Source organism: Aspergillus sydowii (genome assembly GCF_001890705.1).
Source record: "Aspergillus sydowii CBS 593.65 unplaced genomic scaffold ASPSYscaffold_10, whole genome shotgun sequence".
Lineage (NCBI taxonomy): Eukaryota > Fungi > Ascomycota > Eurotiomycetes > Eurotiales > Aspergillaceae > Aspergillus > Aspergillus sydowii.
The window spans coordinates 126376-149026 of NW_024467868.1; the positions used below are offsets into that span (position 1 = coordinate 126376).

The window sequence follows — 22651 nt, forward strand, 5'->3', positions numbered from 1 at the left end:
ACAGAGTATCGTTAAAAACAAAAATATCAGGCGTTTACTTTTTCAGTCCGAGCAGGTTGATGCTCTTGGGTCGCTCAATGGGGAGGCCCAGGGCGCGATCCCAGACCAGTTGCACCAAGGGTCCCAGGGCACGGCTGACTCCGAAAGTGACGGTGTAGTACAGGGGCTGCTGGAAGCCGTAGTGGTAGAAGAGCACACCGGACGCAGCATCCACGTTGGGGTGGGGGTTCTTGGTCTAGAATACGATATTAGCAGGGTCACAGATATAGGAAACTAAGGAAGGAGGTACCTTTCCGTGCTCAGTGAGAACGCCAGGGGCGATCTCGGAGTTCTTCTTGACCAGCTGGAAGACTGGGTTGGCGAGAACATCCTTGCGGGTGTCCGCAAAGTCCATCAGCGCCTGGAAGCGAGGGTCAGGCTTGCGGAGCACGCCGTGGCCGTAACCGGGAACAACACGTCCAGACTTGAGGGTGTCCCAGAGGTAAGTGCGGACGTCCTCGTCGGTGAACTTGGTTCCGATCTTGTCCTGCATGGCGAGGATCCAGCGAAGGACTTCCTGCGCAGCGAGACCGTGGAGAGGGCCGGCGAGACCGAGGAGGCCGGCTGAGTAACTGAGGTAGGGGTCGCTGAGGGCGCTGCCGACGAGGTGAGTAGCGTGGGCGGAAACGTTGCCGCCCTCGTGGTCTCCGTGAAGAGCGAGGTAGAGACGGAGGAGGTCATGGAAGTCACCGTTCTGGGAGCCGCCCTTGCCGAGGAGCTCGGCGAAGTTGTAAGACCAATCCTGGGCCGGGTCAAGCTTCTGTCTGCCGACGAGGTCGACTTCGTCCGGGCGGAAAACGAGGGCCGCGACACGGGGGATCTTTGCGAGAAGGGAGATAGCATCGTCGAATGTCGGCTCCCAGTAGTCGGCCTTGTTGATGCCCTTTTCGTAGAGCTTGGCAAATTTGGACTCGGTGTTGAGAGCTGCGGTAATAATCGAGATTTGGGTCATGGGGTGCATGTTGCGGGGGAACGATTTGACCAGGTCGAGGATGTGGTCAGGGAGGTGCGATTCCTCAGCCAGCTGGCGAGAGAAGGCGCGGATCTGGCTGGTAGATGGCACCTGGCCGGTCAACAGCAGCCAGAACATGGCCTCCGGGAGCATCTCAGTACCAGTAGGGCCCTTGGGCAACTCCTTCTGGCAGTCCTTGATGGTCTTGCCGTGGAAGCGAATACCCTCGTCGGCGTCGAGAACGGAGCCCTCCCAGAGCATGCTCTTGAGGCCACGCATGCCACCAATGACGTTGGAAACCTTGACATCACCGATGACCTCGTCACCCTGTTTCTTCACCTCAGCCAGGAGCTCCCGCTTGGCAGGGATGACGGCTTTGAGGGCAGATTTGAGGTCAGGTTCGGCCGTGGCATAACCGCGGCGAGAGATTGTCTATTGAAACATTGTTAACTCAATTCAATGGGTTCGATTCTCCTTGCGGTCGGGTGGATGGAGCATGATTACCTGAACTAGCCGAGAGGCATGGCGGGCTGTGCGGAGGGGGAGAGCCATCTTCGAGGTGAGGCTGAGTTACTCGGAGGTAAAGTTTGTGTAGATATGGGTGGAAAGAGGAATTGAAGCTCTGAAGAGGAGGGGGGGAGGCCAGAAAGAAAAGCGTCGCAGGAAGGGAAGTGAGGTGAAGACGAAATGCAGCTCGGCCATTGTGAGGCGGTTCGGTTGGCCGCGGTGTCGGCGAGGGATGCAAACAGACCGAGGCTATCTCCGGCACATGAGCAACATCCATGCATCCGATTTACGGAAGGATTCAATTCGGATTTATGACGGGCGAGGTCGGCCTAATCTTTCTATAATATACAGACCCTATACATTCTCCTCCGGTTTTCTTTCTGTCTGTGGATGAACAGGAATTAGTGGTGTTATGCTTATCGCCCGGCTATCACATGAGGGGCTCGGCAACCCCATTACGGGGTAACTAGTATGGGGAACAGCTTGCGAGAGCAATAATGCGGTTGATATTGGTCTATGTACAACACTGATAGGTTAAGTCAGCTTGAGGTCTTAGAAATGTCTATTCATTTAAAGCAGAATGACTTACCTTTGTCATGTAAAGCGCAGAAGAGGCCATGGGCCCATGGGAGGTGCGGGGTAAACCGAAAGCGGAAAGGACTATCACGGGGTATAATACCTTAAGAATCAGGCCGCAACAAGGGCACAGCCACAGAGCAGCCCAGGTCCGCCACATTCCACCGTCCGAGCGTCTGATTGGGCACTCAGAGTTTTCTACCTTTTGTTTGTGATTGGTCGATAATTTAGGGCGCTGCTGCCTCAGGCGTAAATTTCTTTATCGCCAGGAAATTTTCCCAGTGCCCCTCGATCAGATCTCACTCACTCAACCTTCTTCTCCCAGTCGTTTGGGAGCTTCGCGTTTTCTCTTGTCTTTATTGGGTTTCTTTACTGTTTTCTCCATCATATTTTCAGCTTGTTTTCTGCTTTATACCCACAAAAGTTTGAACGACTGCATTTGCATCTGCGTGAGTCCGCTCCTCAGCCTGAGTCTCCGAGCTGAGACTAACAGAGGAAAGATACAAGATAGAACGTGCAAGAGAATGCCGCATCTCGAAACTACACCAGCCATGCCTACTATAGTCCCTAAATCGTCCTCGGGCGTTCCTCCTACCGCCGAGGAAGTTTCTTCCCTCCTACACACTATATTCAATGCAGAAACGTCGCAACAGTCGCTTGACGCCTCATATGCCCTGGCCAACCTTCTTATTCAGAGCGTCGGCCCTTCCTCCTTTGATACATACAGTTTCATCCTTCCAGAGATCAAAAAGGCTGCTCTCGACAAGAAAAATGGCGCCAAACGTGAAAGTGCGATGCTGATTCTCGGTGCTCTGCTCGAACGTTTCCCTCCGGCCCACCCTCTCAGTGAAGTTGTTTTTCTACTCCAAGATGGTGGTGTTCTCGGTCTGGCCCTTGATTCGCTAGCAGATAAGGGCGCCGTTGTGCGCGACGCTGCCCAATATGCCATCGATGCTTTGTACGTCGCTCTCAAGCCAGAAGCAAAGGTCAATGCGTTACTTCCTGCTCTTTCCAGCTATTTGAGCCGCGGAACCGGTAAATGGCAGGGTTTTGTCGGTGCATACGCTCTCATCGAAAAGATGGCCCTGGAGGCGCAGATGGGTTCGGGAACCCAGGAACAGGAGCGGGAGAAGGATGTCCTCCGTGAGGCAATGGGCAAAACATTGAAGGATCTCATCCCCTTGGTCGAGTCCGGTATGCACGATCTAAAAAACGAAGTCGTGAAACGTGCCTGCAAGGCCATGAACGCGCTCACCACTCTCCTATCCAACGACGACGTGGAACCCCGAATTCCCCTCCTCATCAAGACCATGGAGCAGCCCTCTGAGCAGACTCTGCAGAAGGCTATTCATGCGTTGTCCCAGACTACATTCGTTGCCATCGTTACTTCTCCCGTCCTGGCCCTGCTCACCCCTCTGCTGGAGCGTTCACTTAACGCACCCACCACACCTCAAGAAACACTGCGTCAGACCGTCGTTGTTGTAGAGAACTTGACAAAGCTGGTTCACGATCCCGCTGAGGCTCGTACTTTCTTGCCTAAGCTCAAGCCTGGTGTCCAAGCCGTCAGGGACCGCGCTTCCCTTCCTGAGGTTCGGGAGCTTGCCACCCGCGCAATGGATGTCATGGAGAAGGCCATGAGCGACAAGGATATTGCCGCCGGCTCTATTGCCAAGGTTACCCCCGATGAGGTCATTGCCGTACTTGACGCCAAAATCCAGGAGAATGGCGGCCTGGCGCGTCCTGACGCTGTCACCCTGTTCCAACTCGGTAAGACCTATGTCGCCGAGATGGTTCGTGAGGATGTCAACTGCCGCATGCATGATCGCATTCCTGGATGCATCGGCCCTTATTTGCGCGGTCTGCTTTCTGAGGAGAAGCACGACCAAGTTGCTGCTGCCGTTCAGGCCCACTACGTTGAAGAGGATGAGCGCAAGTTCGGCAAGCCTATCCCAGACGACCCCAATGAGGTTGAAATCGTCAATGCGAACTTCTCGCTTGCTTATGGTGGCATGTTACTACTGTCGCACACAAACCTGCGATTGCTGAAGGGACACCGCTATGGACTTTGCGGGCGTAACGGTGCCGGAAAGTCAACACTCATGCGCAGCATTGCCAACGACAAGCTCGAGGGTTTCCCGCCTCCAGACCAGGTCCGAACCTGCTTTGTTGAGCATAACCAAGGAGAGGACGCCGAGCTCACCATTTTCGATTATGTCAAGAAGGATCCTAGGATCGCTGCTGAGGGCGATGAACACATTCGCAGCGTTTTGCTCGAATTCGGTTTTACTGATGGTCCCGAAGGCCGACAGTCGCAGGGAGTTGGCTCCTTGTCTGGAGGTTGGAAAATGAAGTTGGCACTGGCTCGCGCCATGCTCCTGAAGGCCGATGTGCTCCTTCTTGACGAACCTACTAACCATCTGGATGTTGCAAACGTCAAGTGGCTACAAGAATATCTCAAGAAGCATACCGATATCACCAGTCTGATTGTCAGTCACGACTCTGGTTTCTTGGATGAAGTCTGTACAGACATCTACCACTACGAACAGAAGAAGCTGGTCTGCTACAAAGGAAACCTGGCCGAGTAAGCATTTTCTCCCGTCTGTATCACTCCTATGAATAAAAACTAATCCATCACAGCTTTGTCAAGGTCAAACCTGAAGGAAAAAGTTACTATACCCTATCGGCTTCCAACGTTCAATTCAAGTTCCCGCCGCCTGGTATTCTTTCCGGTATCAAGTCCAACACACGTTCGATTTTGCGCATGACCAACTGCTCCTACACCTACCCAGGTGCCAGCAAGCCATCACTGTCTGATGCGTCCTTGTCGCTTACTTTATCGTCTCGTGTTGCTATCATCGGCGGAAACGGTGCGGGTAAATCTACTTTCATCAAGATGCTGACCGGTGAAACCATTCCCCAAAGCGGAAAGGTGGAGAAGCACCCCAACCTGCGTATCGGCTACATCAAGCAGCACGCCTTGGAGCACGTCGAGTTGCACTTGGAAAAAACCCCTAGCCAGTACTTGCAGTGGCGTTACGCCAACGGAGATGACCGTGAGGTCTTCCTCAAGCAGACCCGCATTCTCACGGATGAGGACAAGGCACAGTTGGAGAAGCCAGTTGACCTTGGCGACGGCCGTGGAGCTCGGCGCATTGAAACATTGATTGGTCGCCAGAAGTGGAAGAAGTCGTTCCAATATGAAGTGTATGTACCCTCGATAACCGACAAGGACTGCAGCAACTAACATAGCACAGTAAATGGGTTGGTCTCCTCCCAAAGCACAACACTATGATCTCTCGCGAAACCCTCCTCGAGCTTGGTTTCTTCAAGATGGTTCAAGAGTTCGATGACCACGAGGCTTCTCGTGAGGGTCTTGGTTTCCGTGTTTTGGAGCCCAAGGTCATCGCTAAACACTTCGAGGACGTCGGTCTCGACCCAGAAATCGCCAACCATAACGAGATCTCTGGTCTTTCCGGTGGACAGAAGGTCAAGGTTGTCCTCGCGGGAGCCATGTGGAACAACCCTCACTTGCTCGTGCTGGACGAACCCACTAACTTCTTGGATCGTGACTCGCTCGGTGGTCTCGCCGTCGCTATTCGCGACTTCAAGGGTGGTGTTGTCATGATTTCTCACAACGAAGAATTTGTCGGAGCGCTGTGCCCGGAACAATTGCACATTGCTGACGGTCGGGTCGTCGCTCGAACCAACGCTTCCATTTCTCTGGATCGCTTCGAGGACAGCGCTTCTTCCACTCCTCAGCCCGGTAGCACTGCAGCCAGTTCCTTGGCCAACAGCGCCGCCGCTTCAGCGGTCAACTCCGGGGCCGAGGACCAAGGCGAACTCAAGTTCAAGGCAAGAAAGAAGAAGAAGATGACGCGTGCGCAGTTGAAGGAGCGCGAAGCTCGCCGCCGTCTTCGTCACATCGAATGGTAAGTCATGTGTCTCATAGCAGATTGAATATTTCAACTAACCCTCTTCAACAGGCTCAACAGCCCCAAGGGAACTCCCAAACCGGCCGATACTGACGACGAGGCCGAATAAATGGCTCGTTTCTTGGATTGATGCGTGATGAATTTACCTAATGTTCTGGGATAGACGGTGTTTACTTTGAGTCTTGTCGTATATACCTATAGACTTAGTGTTATAGTTGCTTCCTTGGCTTCTTTTGCTGGTGAATATATTGTTTTGGTCTCATTCGCTACTATCTACGTAGATCAGTCTATCCGTTGAAATCTAGCCGTGGGTACCTGGACTGTTCACCACTTGGTAGGCTCAGTTGGAGAGCACTGCCTCTCTCGCAAAAATAGCACCCAGCACACTGCCCAAAGAATGTAAAAGTTCTCGACGAGATAACCCTGTATCTTGAAAGAAAATCCAATGGCGACGGACAGGTGAAACAGGTTCCCAGGCAGAACAATGATTAATTATAGTTGTGGATGCACCGGGCAGGTAGACATACGTTTAATGCTGCAGCGCGATAAACCACATTCTTTAGAGAACACTCGGACAAATTTCAGCCTCCTCCTCATAGTGACAAAACATTTTTGGTTTTACAACAAGTAGGCCGGCTGGCCCAATGGCAAGGCGTTTGACTACGAATCAAAAGATTGCAGGTTCGATCCCTGCGTCGGTCAATACATTTTTTGTTCTTTTTATTTTGTTTGGCCCATAGTATCTTTCCCTGTTGCTTGTTCTGACAGGCATTTTTCCTCGTTCACTTTTTGCAGTAGTACCCTGCAACCATGGTTAATTTTTTTGTAAAGTTGCTTACTCTTCAACAAATTAGGTTCCCATGTGTGTTTAGACAGCTCCCGCACATTAAACCCTAATCCATAACAACGCCAGTTCCTTTTCCAGTCCCTATAGGAGCAACCGTAAGTAGTAGGTGGTTTGATTGTCGAACTCATGTATCACCGTGTTCTGCAAAGAGACATTGAATCTGCCGCTTCATCTCAGGTCACGCCCTCAACTTGCCCAAGGGAACCCACATAGCAATCATTCAGTACCGAGTTATCAAATATCCCGCTTATCAACGACGAAGCCTACAAGTTTGTAAAGTTGGACAGAGAGAATCTACCCTACGGACAACAATCTGTGATATATCCGTCGTCTTTCAAAGCCCGTGCCATCCACCCATCAACCTGCCTCCAAGCCTATCGATATCCCCTTCACTGCGGCTGAATCTGCAGCACCCCATTAACCCACAATCGATATCCAAGCGCCAAGCTCTGCTCTCGATCATTAGGGAATCGTCCCGCTTGAAGGCTAGGTAATGGATGATCTCAAATGCTTGCAATAGGAGAAGCCCATCCATCCCAAGGCCGGTTTAAATAAGCACTCACTTCCAATTTCCTCATGTAAGCATATCTCCTCTGAAGACGGACCACTTGCGCCTTCGTTCCCCTTCCTGCCGGACATTTGAGCGTCAGGACCCTTATCTATCTATCTATTTCCAGCGCGGAACTTGAATGGCCTGGGTACGTGATTTCAGCTGATTCTATGTAAAGGAATATTGTATTCATCAGGCTGGACACAGCGAGTAAATTCCATCAACCCTCCCGTCCAGCGGCGTCAATGGGGTACCAGACCCGGCGGGTGGTTGAGATCAGAAAGCAGGCACGGTCACCTATTCCACTTGGTTCAGGTCACTGGTGACTACAGTTTCTGAAATTGCCCTACAGGGAGTGAGTGACCGCGCCTGTAGTCACCAAAGCGACTTACAATAATAGCGAAGGGAGGGAAAAGACCCAAAAAGAGCAAAAAAAGTGACCGAGACGGGGCTCGAACCCGCAATCTCCAGTGTGAGGGTGTTTCACAGAACCGAAAACTGGCGCCTTACCATTAGGCCACCCGGCCAATACATCATGAAAATTTCTCATAGAATGATACATCAGAAAGGCGGTGCACTTCTACTTAAAGAAGTAGTGCTGAGCAAAAAATTATGACCGAGACGGGGCTCGAACCCGCAATCTCCAGTGTGAAGGTGTTTCACAGAACCGAAAACTGGCGCCTTACCATTAGGCCACCCGGCCGGAGTTAAGGGATTTATAAACCAATTTGCGTTCATCAGCCAAGGGGTACATTTATAACCGGAAGTTAATCTCTTCGTCATGTTCTACTCGAGCATCCAGTTTAAATCTGTCTCGCGCTTGATTATCAATTTATCTGTACTCTCTAAGAAGTACGGAGGCGTTTTAAACTGAGGATCCTGGCAGTATACGTTACTAAATTTCACGGTAGGGCATTTAGTTGTCGTGGCTGCTTGGGACAGTACTTAGATTGCGATATATATATATTGCCTGAGGAAATCTATGAGGTTCCTATCTTCAGACAGATCATGCAATCCACGATGCAGCGCTGCAAAATCGACCAAGCGAGGCCGAGGCCACATTATCAGGATTATAAATCAGTACTGTTCACTGGCCACCCATTCTCCACCGTATATGATTTGACCGGGCTCGTCCCATGCAGCACATCATAGTGCGTCCTATCCCCGCAAGTCTCAGTCCCATAAAGGTTGACACATTCATCCCGTAGCAAAGCCGCTACGTTCTCGCCTGCCTCACGCCCCTCATACCACGCTCCGTGCAGGAATCCAAAGTACTGCGCGCTGGTTGCTTCGCCTGCGAACCAGAGGCGGTCCACATTCGCACGCAGATTCTGGTGCATCTCCAATGACGTCCCAACCGGCCAGTTCGAGTAGCTGCCGTATGCCCAGGGTTCAGTCGACCAACGCGGGTAGGCGAAAGCGATGGGGTCAGGGATTTCCTTGTCAGGGAACATGTCGCGAAGGACTTCGAGGATTTGCTCCTTGGTCTCTTCGTCCGATTGCAGCTCTGCGCGGTATGCCTGGCTCTCGACCACGGTGACGAAAATGATGTTTGAGCCTGGGAGGAAGCCCTCAGTTGACAGGGACTGGAAGACAGGGTAGTACCCGCGGGTTGTGGGGTCGGCGTAGAGGAAGTACTGTGTGTCCTCGGGCCAGAAGGTCTCGTTGAACTGCATGAAGATCTTGGTGTATGTGCCCATGGCGAATTTCTCGATTGCCGTCTGCTTCCAGTCCGGGAGGGCGGGGGCGAAATCGACGTCGCTGTTCTGCAACACGCCGACGGAGAATGTGCAGATGGCGTAGGCGGCGCTGATGCAGCTGCCGTCACTGTTACGGACGATAACGCCGTCGGAGCTATGCTCGATGCCGGTAACCTGGGTGTTGAGTCGAAGTCGGGGATCGTTTTGTTTGAGGAAGGTGTCTGCCTCGCCTTGGATAATGGCGCTGTATCCGCGCTTATCGATGACGAGGTTGTTCCTGTCGCCGAACTGGTTGAATGTCAGGTTCTCTCCAGCAACGCCAAAGACAAACGAGCTTGTGTCTGGGGAGAAGGCGGCCTCCCAATCTGTGCTTCTGTTAGCTACAGTAACTGGCAGACGCAGCGTTACGAACGGGCCCTGTTGCCTCGTTCTGTATCATACCCCAGTTCCACCATTCCACTGCCTGTGCCTCCATGTCATCTTTGTGAGGTCTCCATCCAGCCAGTGCCAGGCCAGACCGGGCGGTCATGTCCTGGATGTTCTCGTTGAGAATTTGCCCGGCTTTTTCGGACGCATTCTCAGACACAGCTGCATAGGAGTCGAGGACGTCAGTGAAATTTGTGTACCCGGTTTCGTTGTACGTGAGGATCGAGTCATAGTTTGAGAAAGTGTTTTTGAGTTGGTATTTTTTGGCCTGAGATGTCAGACTAATCTAACATCTTATCCTGGACAGGATGCTCACCAGTCTCCAAACAGGGTTCTCAACCTTGGACGACCCCAGACCTTGCACCTACAGCGCGTCAGTAGAGACGTTCTTGACATTAGATCCGCGACGATTCGCACTCACCCAATTCGCGCCATATTCGATAACGTACGGATCCCCATTCGGGTCCTCACCAAAGTCGGTGTGCCAGACTCGGCCTCCCAGGGTGTCTCTGTATTCGAGAATGACAAAGTCCGTTACCGAAACATTTGACAGTGCTTGCTGGTTGAATTAGTCGCGGCCCTCGACAAGACAACTTAGGCGGAGACAACAAACCGCAGCGGTAACACCAGCCATTCCACCTCCCCTGATCCGGTCAGCTCTATACTATCCCGTCGCACCAGTAAACAAACGAAGACCTACAAAATGACTACAGTAGTTTTGGTGCATTGCGCATCGTCAGCCCGCGGCTGTGGGACATGGCCGGCACCGAGCTGGATGGCAGAGCCAGAGAGGGCGAGAAAGAGGGTGGTGAGATGCATGGAGGGCGCTTGAGAGGGAGGAAGAGAAGCAGATCAGGGACAGAGAGCGACCGTCTTAAATGTACCCACCACATGGCACTTGATCTGCTCCTCGAGATAAGAGCTGAGGCTGGCGTGTGATCAGCGAAAATGCTTGGCGGGGTGGAGGAGAGGGACAAAAAACAAAACAAAAGCAAAAAAACAAAAAGCAAGGGACATTTTCTTAATGATCGACGGGTGCAAATGAAGCTACGCATCTCGTGCAGAAGCAGAAAAGGCAGGTCCAGTCGGTGGTGTCACATCACAGGCTCGCCCTGGATCGAAGGATGGATGGGGCTGCAAATGAAGATCTCGCGTCGGTTCGAGATGCAGAGGTCCCGCATGGACATTCCTGATCTATGCAGCACAGCATGCCGCTGAAGGCCGCACCTGGTGGCCAGAGGATGCCACTGTGCTCGCCGGACCGCTTTATCCGCTCGCTAATGAGATCCTCGCTGTCACCGGAGTTGTCCGCCAGACCCTGGAATTATGAGCGAATAGAATAAGCATAGTCTAGATATACTCTTCTTCTATAGTACCAGGTAGTCTATAAAAATTAGTACGCCTTGAATCTAAGATTAGTAGTACCACGACGCAGGATTTGCTGCGGGAAAGACATCGAGAACTATAAAGATATAGAAAAAAGAATACAGATAATATATAATACATAAATACAGCTGACAGCCCGACTCCCGGTCTGTATCAAAGACTTTCTTCGGCCTAAAGTATCAGAAGCAAAAACAATGAAAATAGCACGGGCAATCATTTTCACAAATCCATATATTCCGGTCGTGAAAAATTCCAAGGTCGAGCTCGAAACCCCCATAAGAGCGACAATCTGCGGATAAATAGTAATTCATCGCATTCGTGCCCACGAAGTTGCTGAACATCATAAGTGTCACCGAGAGAAGCGCGCGGGCCGTTCTCTGACACATATAATAGGCTGATTGGAAACGCCATGCCCACCCCGAGACCGGCCGCGAATCTTGAAGGAAGCAAATTAGACAATATCGCTGACAGAGAGGAATGCAGACGTATGTGCCTTCCGACGTATAGAACCGTGATGACACCACTTGCAGCAGCCCGCAAAGTCATACCAATTAGCACCACGCCAATAAGCGAAGGCCGGCCTGGACGCGACTGGCGAAGCAATTAGCGAGCCAGAGAAATGATCCTTCATGTATGATAGAGAGAATATCTGGCTCTAGCTTCGCCGCCTGGGTTCCTGTTTTGTTCTCGAGGCCCAAGCTGTCACGCCGTCCGGTGTCCTCGGCCATCGAGTCTTTTCACTCAGCCTTCCACTTCAAGGTAGCCTTGGGCCAGCTCTCTGGAAATTGGTATCTGGCGCCATCCAAAGGTGCTTCTTCGTCCAAGGCCAGGGAAAGCCTCGACCAGTTCACATCAGTCGCAATTGAGCAGGCACAGGGACGTCTCGAGCGAGGCTGCAAGCGGCAGCCTGTTGACCTCCGAGAGAATCCTGTCAGACCGCGATGGAAACGCCCTGGACTGGCCTTCATGGAGCTTGTCTTCGAGGTGATTGTATTGCTGAATGCTGGCAGCGACACGACAGAATCAAGCCTGACGAGCATTGTATACGAGTTGGCCAAGAATGAGAACGCCCAACGAGCACTCCAAGCTGAGCTTGACGGCGCCCTTGGACCAGCAGATAGAAATAAGCCTGGTAGCGGCCTGGCCTGCTTTGAAGCAATGAAGAGACTTCCATACTCGCAGGCGTGTCTGGACGAGAATCTACGACTCATTCCGCCTATTCCATATGACCCACCCAGAGTCGTGATTAACCCTAAGGGCATCAAGATCGCAGGGCATCACATCCTGCCTGGAACCACAGTGTCTGTGCCGACGCACACGATCCAGCGACAGCCCTGAGCACTTCTACCCTGATCCATACACCTTAAGACCCTGGCGATGGATCAAAGAGCCAATACCGAAGGGCATGTCAAGAGAAAAGATGTAGAAGGCCTTTGTTCCATTCAGTCTGGGCCCTCGAGCTTGTCTCGGAAGAAATCTTGCTATGGAGCAGTAAGTGCTCATGGCCACGCGCTTCCACCGGTACGAAATTCTGCTTGCGGACCCAGACTTTGTGCCTTTGAAATTCGAGGCGTTCAATATCGATCCCGGGCGTCTTCCCGTGACTCTCCGGAGGCGAGTGTCGTAGTCGAAGTACGTTCTCTATTTGTTGCATGAGGTATCTAATTAGGCAGATAGGATTTCATAAGTTTCATAAGTTTCCATAGTATGTTCATAAGTTTTCATATGGTGGGTTTTCATATGGTGGGTTTTTATAGGGTTTTCTTCAAGGCTCTGTGTCTCGGATCTAAGGCTATCGGACTCAGGCGAAGCTAGTCTTATTCTCTGAATGATGGGCGGGAAGGGTCGAGAAGCTGATAGACAGTAAGTATGCCTTATTTGGAAGATGCTGCTGACACCCGTCCGTGGACGGCGCAGTCCTCAAAGACGAACTCGAGACGACAATGAGATTTTGTGGAGTGACGGCCTTGCCCCAATTGCATCCAGGCTTGATCACCGCGTTGGCTGTCGACCACCTGGTTCCGTCCAATCGCTCTGGCTTATAGTCAAACATGTAGACTCTCAGGATCTACTGCTGTTAATTCATCATCGTCCGCGTTGAAATGTTGCACAATGCGCTATCGTTAGCTTCTAGAAACGCACACTCTTAGATGCCATGCATAGTGGATCGCTTGTACCGAGTCTGAGTATCCAACAAAAATGCTCCATTATGCCATATGTATGCCAAGTTAAACAAATTGGATCATAAGTCGTAAAAATATACAAGAAGCGAAAGGTATCCCAACCCTGCAAAAACCAGCTGCGCAAGGTGTGAGAATGATGATAAATGAATGCTCCGTACTCCGACTCCGACTCCAACTCCAACTCTGACGCCCAGCGCCAGCAGTTAAAACAATCACCGAACTTCATAAGCTTCCAGCGCTTTTTGCAGATCGTCTATGTTGTCCTTGTACCCATAGGCGTCCATGAGTTGCTGGTTTTTCCGGATTCGCTCTTCCTCGGCGATGTGGAAATGCGAGTCCATTCGCATGGTCCCATACTGGGTTATCCCGTAGCCTATGGAGTCAGCTATTCGCCCGTCGCGAAGGGAGGGTAGTAGATAAACGTACCGATTGCGACGGTCGCAAGTAGAGGAATAGACCTGGAATACAGAAATGATTAGAGAGGTGATGTAGGATTCCAGGGTGGCGAAGCGCGGACGTACCAGCGTCTGAATCGGACGGAGACAGGGACGGGCCGCTTCCACGAAGACCGCGGCGGAGAATGGGGAGCGGATAGATCGGGTTGCATGATGAGATTGGAGTTTCGATTCAGTAGGTGTTATTTCGATGTTTTGACTTGGACGGTGATGCGTGAGAGATGGAGGAGAGCTGCTTAAAAAGGAGCGACAAACGGAGGTCATGCCATCAGCCGGTCGCATGATGGGTTTCCCCTCACCCGCTGTCTGCGTCATGGATTACCGAGGGACTCGCCCTTGGATCCCACGGAAGGCACTTCAATCCGGGGTAGCGCATAATACTTAGTCCCAGAGAGGCTGTGTAGCCGCGGATCCCTGCCGACCTGGGCTCCAGTACCCTCCGGCAGCGAAATACGGAGGAATCATCGGCAAAAAAGAGCCAAAAACAACAATAATAAAACGACAAGACAGAGATTCGAACTCTGGCCTCCGAAGAGACAGCATTTCGAGTGCTGCGCCTTAACCGCTCGGCCATCTTGCCACAATTTTAAAAATAATTTGGCCTCAACGTCACTCTGAGTCAGCAGGTTTATCCCCACTATATTGCACCCACAGACGTCATGCTGTGCCTGGTCACTTGTCACTTTGTCAGGCATTTGGGTGCTATCCGAAGGAAATCATGCTATGCTTACGGTAGTCTACCCAGATGCGACGTGCATGGACTAGATATAAATAAACAGTTTGAATTAGATTGTCTGTGCTCCACCTGACGATCTTCGGTCTCACATAGATATTGATACGTACGCGTTTCACCATGCTGGGTCATCCTTCGGGCTCTTTTCATGGACGCACTGCTTAATATCAGCCGTTTAGCAGAAGTTAATAATACGCAGATTATAGGCGACTGGATAATGTGTGTTACAGCTCCTGCCAAAGCGCAGGACAAAATCGTTGGTATATTGGAGACCTATGGAAGTTAGGGCTAAGTTTCAGAGACATCCCGACTTTTCCGGGCACTCCTAGTTTGATGAATCTCATTAATTTATCTGAAATGAACTCCTATATTGGCAATGCTTGTCTCTTTCATTCCACCAATAGCGGACGCCTGCTCGAGTCAAGCATGACAAGCTTTGCTCCTCAGCGATAGACCCGATTCAGCTGTTTCTCCGTCGAGCGGCCTTGTCTCCTCGGATTCTGTAGTATAAATACCATAGAACATTGGCTTATTCTCCCGTCAAGCAACGGCTTTATCATATTCTCATTAACTATCTCCGTTTATACTTCCATTCCTCATCTACCAAAATGAAGCGCTGTGCGCTCTTAGTTCCATTCGTTCCAGTTGTTCTTGGATCCGCATCATCTACTGGCATTATTCCTACTGTGACACCATCTCAAATTCCAGTCTCTGTGCCTTCTATCACCAACCATCCTACACCAGCCTCGGCGTCTTTCACCGGAAATGGTGGCACTACCTGCACTGTGACGGACTACGCCTCCATCTCTTCGGCCGTTGCATCCTGTTCCAACATTCTCCTTTCTGATATCTCAGCTCCTCCATCGAGCACCATCGACCTGCAGGACCTGCAGACCGGCGCTGCTGTCATCTTTGACGGCACCACAGTAAGGCCGCCCTTCTACCAAACCAACGATATATCTAACCTGCCCTTTAGACCTTTGGTGAAACCGCAGACAGCGACTTCGACCCCATCGTCATCTCCGGGACGGACGTAACCATCACCGGCACAGACGGACACGTTATCGACGGCAACGGACAAGTCTACTGGGACGGCCAGGGCTCCAACGGTGGCTCAGACATGTACTATACAGCCCCCTAACAAACCCCCCCCCCTCCCCTCCCCAACTTCTACCATTACATACCGTACTTAAGTACTGACCAACCAACCTAGACCAGACCACTTCATAGTCCTCAAACACCTCACCAACTCCATCGTTTCGAACCTCGTCATCCAGAACTGGCCCGTGCACTGTTTCGACATCGAGAACACCGAGTCTCTCACCATCACAGGCCTGACACTCAACAACACAGCCGGTGACCAGCCCAACGACTCTAGTGACGGCGACCCCGCGGCGCACAACTCCGACGGATTCGACATCAAGTCCTCGACGAACCTGCTGCTGCAGAACACAAATGTATATAACCAAGACGACTGCGTCGCTGTTACGTCAGGGACGAATATCACTGTCGACGGGATGTACTGCACGGGTGGACATGGGCTAAGTATTGGATCCATCGGCGGGAAGAGCGATAATACCGTGAACGGGGTTGTGTTTTCGAACTCGCAGGTCGTGGACTCGCAGAATGGGTGCAGGATCAAGACTAATGAGGGGGAGAAAGGAGATGTGGAGAATATTCGGTATGAGAATATTCAGCTGAAGGGGATTAGTGACTATGGGATTGTGGTGCAGCAGGATTATTTGAATGGTGGGCCGACTGGGGACCCGAGTAATGGGGTTACTATTAAGAATGTTGAGTTTGTGGATGTTAAGGGCACGATGAGTGATGGGAAGGATTATTATATTCTTTGTGGGGATGGGAGCTGCTCGAACTTTTCGTTTGATGGGGTCAGTATTACTGGGGGAAGTGGGGATAGTTGTAACTATCCTGACTCTGGGTGTCCTTGATTCTGGGTCTTGTTTGATGGACCAGGGTATATACAGGACATGAACCAAAGATTTCGGACAGTGGCCGTGTTGGCTGTGCCAAAATGGTCGACGCCGCCTACACCATGTCTGGTATACACTATGCAATAGGATAGATAAAGTACTTTATTCTACCAATACTGACCTATACCGTAGCTGTCTTTCAGTGAAGCCAGTTTACTGCCCTTGGTTTTTAGGGGCAGGAGCAGCCGGTCCTTCGGGGGTAACGTATGCCTGTCACAGTTAGCTCAAGGACCTTGAATTAGACGGCGGAAAACATACCCTGGACATGCCACCATCAACAACAAAGTCCGACCCATTGACAAAGCTGCTCTCATCACTGGCCAGGAAGACAACAGCGTGGGCTTGCTCAATAGCCTCACCGAATCTTCCCATTGGGAAGTGCACCTCACGGCGGTGACGCTTGGCCTGGTCATCACCCAGCCAGTCTTGCAGCAGAGGTGTGCTATATATTCGTTAGTTATTGAGCAAATGTAACATAGTATATAACATACTTCAACGGTGCCGGGCATAGAGCATTGAACCTGATTCCCTCTCTGGCGTGCACAATGGATAGCTCCCTCGTCAGCGCCAAAACAGCTCCCTTGGAAGCAGTGTACGCCAGCTGCGGCGTCGCGCTCCCCACCAAGGCCACCACACTCGCCGTGTTGATGATGCTTCCCTTGGTTTTCTTGTGTCTCCGCAGACTCAGCACTGTATGCTTGCATCCAAACCAGACACCCTTCACATTGATATTCTGCGTCATGTCCCAAATCTTCTCAGGGGTATCGATAGCATCAGCATCATCGGCGTGCATGATTCCTGCGTTGTTGAAGATCACATCCGTTCCGCCCCAGGAGTCCTGGGATTCAATCATGGCCTGGACGTCGGATTCCTTGGAGACATCGCACTTGATGGTCTCAACGCGGGGCGCGGCGGGGACAAGCTCCCTGACTTTAGCGATGGCTTTCACGAGGGCAGGGGTGGAGATATCGGCCATAAGGACGTTGGCGCCCTCGCGGGCAAATAGGATGCTAGTTTCAAGGCCGATGCCGCTGCTAGAGTTAGCGATGTGTTCACTTGGGTGTGGTTCTCAGTCTTTGTGTGTGTGGGAGGGGTTGCATTTACCCTGCGGCACCAGTGATGATGGCATTCTTGCCTTGGAGACGGCCTCTGGGGGTAGCCATTGTAGATCTGAGCTTTCAGTGATGATAGTTTTTAAAAGCGAGATGTTGAAGTAGGGTACCAAAGTAATTGGAAAGTGAAGAAGCCGAGTCGGAGCTGCAGAAGGAAAACAGGAGAGAGGGCTGGTGCGGGGCAACAATGCACTTATCTAAGATAAGCTCCATATTGCCCACATTCGGCAGCCAGGGGGTGAAACCCGGGGACAACCCACCAGCACTTCTTTCGCTATATTTTGTATACTTGTTAGTACATAATTCCAGTCGCAAGATGACAATTAATGCTGACCGCTTATTTTTTAGGTATTCCGAGCGTCCTTAATTAGGTTCTTTTCGTTTCCCGAACCAGCCACCTCCGATTCCCCGCCGACGCTTCAGCTCCGTCTCACGAGCCCCTTACACGAGCTGCTTTCACCAAGAACATTACCATAACAGCGGTCGCCACGTTATAAATACTGAGCGAATGCCATGTCGGATCCGAAGGTCACGTCCGAAAACGTCGCCGAAGTCCTCCAGAATGACACGCGCGTGAAGCTGGCCGGCGTCGATGCCGACGGGATGCTCCGAGGCAAATTGGTCTCCAAGAAGAAGTTCCTCTCGGTGGTCGACGACGGGTTCGGTTTTTGCTCTGTCATATTTGGCTGGGATATGCATGATCGGACATACTTTCGGGAGCTCAAGATCAGCAATAAGGAGAACGGGTATAGGGATATCCTGGCTAAGCCAGACCTGAGCAGTTTCCGGCGCATTCCCTGGGAGAACAACGTGCCGTTCTTCCTGGTCAGTTTCTATGACCCTGATACGAGGGAGCCATTGCTTGCATGTCCGCGCGGGTTGTTGAACGAGGCGCTGCGCAAACCGGCTGCGAAGGGGTATCGCGCGATGGCGGGAGGTAAGTGCAGTCATTTCGAAGTATTGCGGGGGAATAATGCTGATTATCGCTTTTTTTTCCGTAGCTGAATTCGAATTCTATCAGTTCGCTACACCCGATCGCAATGCCTCGTCGACGGCTACTTTTCTTAAGGAGAACCCGGTTGAGACGTTGCCGCCGCTCACGGAGGGAATGTTTGGGTACAGTCTGACCCGTCCGATCCACAACCAGGAGTACTATTACGGCGTTTTCGATGCATGCGAGCAGTTCAACTGTGAGATTGAAGGGTGGCACACGGAGAGTGGACCAGGTGTTTATGAAGCGGTGGGTGATTACAGTTGAACTGGGATCTCGTTTCGTGGCCCATGCTGACGGACGCAACCAGGCATTACAGTTCGGCGAGGCCAGTGAGATGGCGGATAAAGCGGGGCTTTTCAAGTGAGCTGCTTCAACTGGCTTGGGTGTTGCATTGGGGTCGCTGACAGTTGTATAGATATGTCGTCAAGTCTATTGGCACAAAACATGGCATCACGCCTACATTCATGGCGAAGCCCCGTGAAGGGTTACCTGGTAATAGTGGTCATATGCATATATCGTTGGTGAATAGTGACGGCACGAATGCGTTCTTCCGCACGACCCCCGACCCCTCCCCGCCATATCCTGATGTGGCTCACCTTTCTGATGTTGGACGGTATTTCCTCGCGGGAATCCTGACGGGGCTTCCGGACATCATGCCAATGTTCGCGCCAACTGTCAACTCCTACAAACGCTTAGTGGAGAACTTCTGGGCTCCTGTTACGGTATCTTGGGGTTTGGAGCACCGGGCCGCCTCTATCCGCTTGATTACGCCGCCGGCTGCCAGCCCAAAGGCTACTCGCTTAGAGGTCCGTGTGCCGGGCGCAGATGCCAACCCGCATTTCGTACTGGCAGCTATAGTCGCATTGGGCTGGCGGGGTGTCGAGAAGAAACTTGAGATTCCCGTCCCGCCGCTATCCAAGGGCGAGGATATGGGAGGTGCGAGTGACAAGGGGGTGCGTCTGGCCAAGAATTTGGGCGCTGCGACAGCCACCTTCATGCACAAAGACAGTGTCGCACGGGAGGTCTTTGGGGATGCATTTGTTGAACACTTTGGCGGTACTCGGGAACATGAAGTGCGCTTGTGGGAAGAAGCCGTGACCGACTGGTAAGTATTTATATATTCCCAGGGGCAACGCTTAACGCTGTATGCTGACTGGATACTAGGGAGGTGAGACGTTATATCGAAACGGTCTAGATCGACCGGACGACGTTTACCTTGGGAGAAACGAAGTCGACCCGTCTAATCCCGACGCAGACCGGGATTTGGGCGTGATCCGCAAACTTGAACTGGATTCCAATTTGATGTTATGTCACATGTTAAATATCTTTTGTTCGATTGTTGTTTCATGGCGATTTCACGTGCACTGGGCGCTACTGCTCTTTCAGCGACTGACCGGTGGCAATTGTGGTATAAGATAGACTCGATTTATCGATATTATTTGATCATATCTATCCTGCATTTGAGAAAGGGAGGCGACTCCGTGAATGAAATAATTGGACGAAATCTCGGATGAAGTCGGTAGAGAGGGTGTCCAGACAGCGGATATTTCACCATTCGTCCGTAATGGCCACAGCAGTTGATCAGCCGCGGCTGTTGGAGCTCAGAGCTGGAGCTTCGGGCGTGCGGGGAGTTGCTTCCACCTTTCCACTCGCGTCCTCGGCTTTGCCAGAGCTCCCTTGCCCGGCCTGCTTTCCGATCCTGGAGGCCTCTCAATGAGTCGATCGTGGTGAATTGTCGACTCCAACAGTCGACATATTTGTAACACAACCCGTTCAGCAATCGGACGAGAGCTTATCGGGCGACGGCGGCACCCGCATAGAGCAGAGCGCACTGCGCAGTATTAAACCGCAGCGAATTCCGCAATCGGCCGAGTTCAGTAGAACCGCCCGTGACTTTCCCGCGGAGAAGTCACCTGATGGACTTCCTGTTTGGGCGAGATCCGTTCATCCTGACGCTTTCAACTTCACAAACGTCACTCTGAATGGCCCAATTCCTATCGTCCCTGCTCCATTCCCGTCCCCATCTCTTCCTGACTTGCCCGTGCTCCATGGATCCAATTGAAGCGCCTTCCAATCATCGGCCTTGGCTGGACCGCGGTTGTTTCTCGCTCTCTGACGTAGTCGCCCATGCTCCTGCCGAACTGTTATCGATGTGCTACATATATATGACTCTGATCTAGGCTTTTCCCTGGGTCTTCGCTTTTGCTTTGACTTTCTCCTCTCAAAACTCCAGCAACACTTCTCCTTCCATCTGTTCTTTGGATAAGTGAACGCTACAATGTCTCAGGTCGACGTGCAGGTCAAGGATGTGGCCATCCTCGGCTCCGTGAGCAACGATGCTCGCAAGATCCTCACCAAGGAAGCTTGTGCTTTCCTGGCCATCTTACACCGCACCTTCAACCCTACCCGTAAAGCTCTCCTTCAGCGCCGTATTGATCGCCAGGCGGAGATTGACAAGGGACACCTCCCCGACTTCCTTCCAGAGACCAGGGCTATCCGTGAGGATCCTAGCTGGAAGGGTGCTCCCCCGGCTCCTGGTCTCGTCGACCGCCGTGTTGAGATCACGGGCCCCACCGACCGGAAGATGGTCGTGAACGCGCTGAACTCGGATGTGTGGACCTACATGGCTGACTTTGAGGGTATGTACCTAAGTGTTTGGTCATTTTTGATTGTGATTGTTAACAGCTTGAAGACTCCAGTGCCCCTACCTGGGATAACATGATCAATGGTCAGGTCAACTTGTACGATGCTATTCGCCGTCAGGTCGACTTCAAGCAGGGCAACAAGGAATACAAGCTCCGCACTGACAGGACTTTGCCCACCCTCATTGCTCGTGCTCGTGGCTGGCACCTTGACGAGAAGCACTTTACTGTTGACGGCGAGCCCATCTCCGGCAGTCTATTCGACTTTGGCCTGTACTTCTTCCACAACGCCAAGGAGTTGGTGGCCCGCGGGTTCGGCCCCTACTTTTATCTGCCCAAGATGGAGTCTCACCTCGAGGCCCGCCTGTGGAACGATGTCTTCAACCTTGGTCAGGACTACATCGGCGTTCCCCGCGGCACCATCCGTGGTACCGTTCTGATTGAGACCATCTCTGCTGCTTTCGAGATGGAAGAGGTGTGTTACTCTTTCTTAATCGTCTTAGAGGATTACGCTAACCGCTTAGATCATCTACGAACTCCGCGATCACAGCTCTGGTCTCAACTGCGGCCGCTGGGATTACATTTTCTCCTTCATCAAGAAGTTCCGCCAGCACCCCAACTTTGTCCTCCCTGACCGCTCCGACGTCACTATGACTGTTCCCTTCATGGACGCTTACGTGAAGCTTCTCATCAAGACCTGCCACAAGCGCGGTGTTCACGCTATGGTACGAAACATCCCAATTAATCATTGGCTTGCCAATACTAACGTTAACAGGGCGGTATGGCTGCTCAAATCCCCATCAAGGACAATGCCGAGGCCAACGACAAGGCCATGGAGGGCGTTCGTGCCGATAAGCTACGTGAAGTTCGTGCAGGTCACGACGGCACATGGGTTGCGCACCCTGCCCTGGCAACGATCGCGACCGAGGTCTTCAACAAGTACATGCCCACCCCTAACCAAATGCACATCCGCCGCGAGGATGTTTACATCACCGCCAACGACCTTCTCAACACCAACGTCCCCGGTAAGATCACTGAGGATGGCATCCGCAAGAACCTGAACATCGGTCTGTCGTACATGGAAGGCTGGCTCCGTGGTGTCGGATGTATCCCTATCAACTACCTTATGGTAAGTCGCTCTGTTTCTCTTCGTCATCCGTTTAGTTGATATTAACAAACAAATAGGAGGACGCTGCCACCGCTGAAGTCTCCCGCAGCCAGCTGTGGCAATGGGCCCGCCACAGCGTTACCACCTCCGAAGGCAAGAAGGTCGACAAGGCCTACGCCCTGCGTCTGCTCAAGGAGCAGGCCGACTCCCTCGCCGCTAAGGGCCCTAAGGGCAACAAATTCCAGCTCGCTGGACGGTACTTCGCTGGCCAGGTGACGGGTGAAGACTATGCCGACTTCCTGACCAGCCTCCTGTACAACGAGATCTCGTCTCCGGGAGCCGCGTCAAAACTCTAATGACTCGCATTTTTCCGTTACTTTAATAGTGTATGTTATGTTACGTTATGCTAGATGATGATTACTACGATTTCCAAATACCGTTCATCTATCGATTCGGAATCTCAAACCGTTTTCTTCCTTTTGCGGGCAAAATGCAAGTGCGCTTTCCATGTTAGTACT

At 51.9% G+C, this 22651-nt stretch overlaps 10 protein-coding genes and 4 non-coding genes across 14 annotated transcripts; 6 read left to right on the top strand and 8 right to left on the bottom strand.

The window, feature by feature from the left end:
- Nucleotides 1-34: 34 nt before the first annotated feature.
- On the bottom strand, nucleotides 35-1543 carry mcsA (putative citrate synthase Cit1; the record flags this gene model as incomplete). The annotated part of the gene is made up of 3 exons (XM_040842628.1): nucleotides 35-235; nucleotides 290-1423; nucleotides 1496-1543. The coding sequence occupies 3 exons, from the start codon at nucleotides 1541-1543 to the stop codon at nucleotides 35-37; spliced, it is 1383 nt and encodes a 460-aa protein (XP_040699659.1).
- Nucleotides 1544-2611: 1068 nt separating this feature from the next.
- Nucleotides 2612-6420, top strand: ASPSYDRAFT_48109 (putative mRNA-nucleus export ATPase (Elf1)). The gene is made up of 4 exons (XM_040847569.1): nucleotides 2612-4655; nucleotides 4712-5278; nucleotides 5329-6003; nucleotides 6058-6420. Exons 1-4 carry the CDS (start codon nucleotides 2626-2628, stop codon nucleotides 6113-6115), a joined length of 3330 nt encoding a protein of 1109 aa, XP_040699660.1. The 5' UTR covers nucleotides 2612-2625; the 3' UTR covers nucleotides 6116-6420.
- A 216-nt stretch (nucleotides 6421-6636) lies between these two features.
- ASPSYDRAFT_t109 lies at nucleotides 6637-6708 on the top strand. Its single transcript has one exon. It is a non-coding gene; the product is annotated as a tRNA-Arg (tRNA).
- Nucleotides 6709-7840: 1132 nt separating this feature from the next.
- Nucleotides 7841-7930, bottom strand: ASPSYDRAFT_t114. Its single transcript has one exon. It is a non-coding gene; the product is annotated as a tRNA-Arg (tRNA).
- An 86-nt stretch (nucleotides 7931-8016) lies between these two features.
- Nucleotides 8017-8106, bottom strand: ASPSYDRAFT_t113. Its single transcript has one exon. It is a non-coding gene; the product is annotated as a tRNA-Arg (tRNA).
- A 367-nt stretch (nucleotides 8107-8473) lies between these two features.
- ASPSYDRAFT_157578 (putative flavin containing polyamine oxidase) lies at nucleotides 8474-10348 on the bottom strand (the record flags this gene model as incomplete). The annotated part of the gene is made up of 6 exons (XM_040842653.1): nucleotides 8474-9468; nucleotides 9545-9797; nucleotides 9846-9893; nucleotides 9915-10088; nucleotides 10143-10173; nucleotides 10230-10348. 6 exons carry the CDS (start codon nucleotides 10346-10348, stop codon nucleotides 8474-8476), a joined length of 1620 nt encoding a protein of 539 aa, XP_040699661.1.
- Nucleotides 10349-10982: 634 nt separating this feature from the next.
- Nucleotides 10983-11472, bottom strand: ASPSYDRAFT_48113 (uncharacterized protein). Its single transcript, XM_040847570.1, has one exon. It carries the CDS (start codon nucleotides 11459-11461, stop codon nucleotides 11135-11137), a length of 327 nt encoding a protein of 108 aa, XP_040699662.1. The 5' UTR covers nucleotides 11462-11472; the 3' UTR covers nucleotides 10983-11134.
- A 76-nt stretch (nucleotides 11473-11548) lies between these two features.
- On the top strand, nucleotides 11549-12253 carry ASPSYDRAFT_92063 (uncharacterized protein; the record flags this gene model as incomplete). The annotated part of the gene is made up of 1 exon (XM_040852596.1): nucleotides 11549-12253. The coding sequence occupies one exon, from the start codon at nucleotides 11549-11551 to the stop codon at nucleotides 12251-12253; it is 705 nt and encodes a 234-aa protein (XP_040699663.1).
- A 1057-nt stretch (nucleotides 12254-13310) lies between these two features.
- Nucleotides 13311-13705, bottom strand: ASPSYDRAFT_157063 (uncharacterized protein; the record flags this gene model as incomplete). Its single annotated transcript, XM_040842617.1, has 3 exons — nucleotides 13311-13471; nucleotides 13525-13556; nucleotides 13620-13705. 3 exons carry the CDS (start codon nucleotides 13703-13705, stop codon nucleotides 13311-13313), a joined length of 279 nt encoding a protein of 92 aa, XP_040699664.1.
- A 347-nt stretch (nucleotides 13706-14052) lies between these two features.
- Nucleotides 14053-14133, bottom strand: ASPSYDRAFT_t112. The gene has a single exon. It is a non-coding gene; the product is annotated as a tRNA-Ser (tRNA).
- Nucleotides 14134-14894: 761 nt separating this feature from the next.
- ASPSYDRAFT_157480 (glycoside hydrolase family 28 protein) lies at nucleotides 14895-16235 on the top strand (the record flags this gene model as incomplete). The annotated part of the gene is made up of 3 exons (XM_040842643.1): nucleotides 14895-15212; nucleotides 15263-15408; nucleotides 15500-16235. The coding sequence occupies 3 exons, from the start codon at nucleotides 14895-14897 to the stop codon at nucleotides 16233-16235; spliced, it is 1200 nt and encodes a 399-aa protein (XP_040699665.1).
- A 195-nt stretch (nucleotides 16236-16430) lies between these two features.
- ASPSYDRAFT_157636 (putative short-chain dehydrogenase/reductase family protein) lies at nucleotides 16431-17440 on the bottom strand (the record flags this gene model as incomplete). Its single annotated transcript, XM_040842658.1, has 4 exons — nucleotides 16431-16487; nucleotides 16536-16719; nucleotides 16769-17308; nucleotides 17382-17440. The coding sequence occupies 4 exons, from the start codon at nucleotides 17438-17440 to the stop codon at nucleotides 16431-16433; spliced, it is 840 nt and encodes a 279-aa protein (XP_040699666.1).
- A 462-nt stretch (nucleotides 17441-17902) lies between these two features.
- Nucleotides 17903-19578, top strand: ASPSYDRAFT_157619 (glutamine synthetase family protein; the record flags this gene model as incomplete). Its single annotated transcript, XM_040842657.1, has 5 exons — nucleotides 17903-18326; nucleotides 18391-18629; nucleotides 18691-18743; nucleotides 18799-19488; nucleotides 19548-19578. 5 exons carry the CDS (start codon nucleotides 17903-17905, stop codon nucleotides 19576-19578), a joined length of 1437 nt encoding a protein of 478 aa, XP_040699667.1.
- A 1083-nt stretch (nucleotides 19579-20661) lies between these two features.
- ASPSYDRAFT_157595 (malate synthase) lies at nucleotides 20662-22489 on the top strand (the record flags this gene model as incomplete). Its single annotated transcript, XM_040842655.1, has 5 exons — nucleotides 20662-21022; nucleotides 21076-21500; nucleotides 21550-21750; nucleotides 21801-22154; nucleotides 22211-22489. The coding sequence occupies 5 exons, from the start codon at nucleotides 20662-20664 to the stop codon at nucleotides 22487-22489; spliced, it is 1620 nt and encodes a 539-aa protein (XP_040699668.1).
- Nucleotides 22490-22651: the final 162 nt, after the last annotated feature.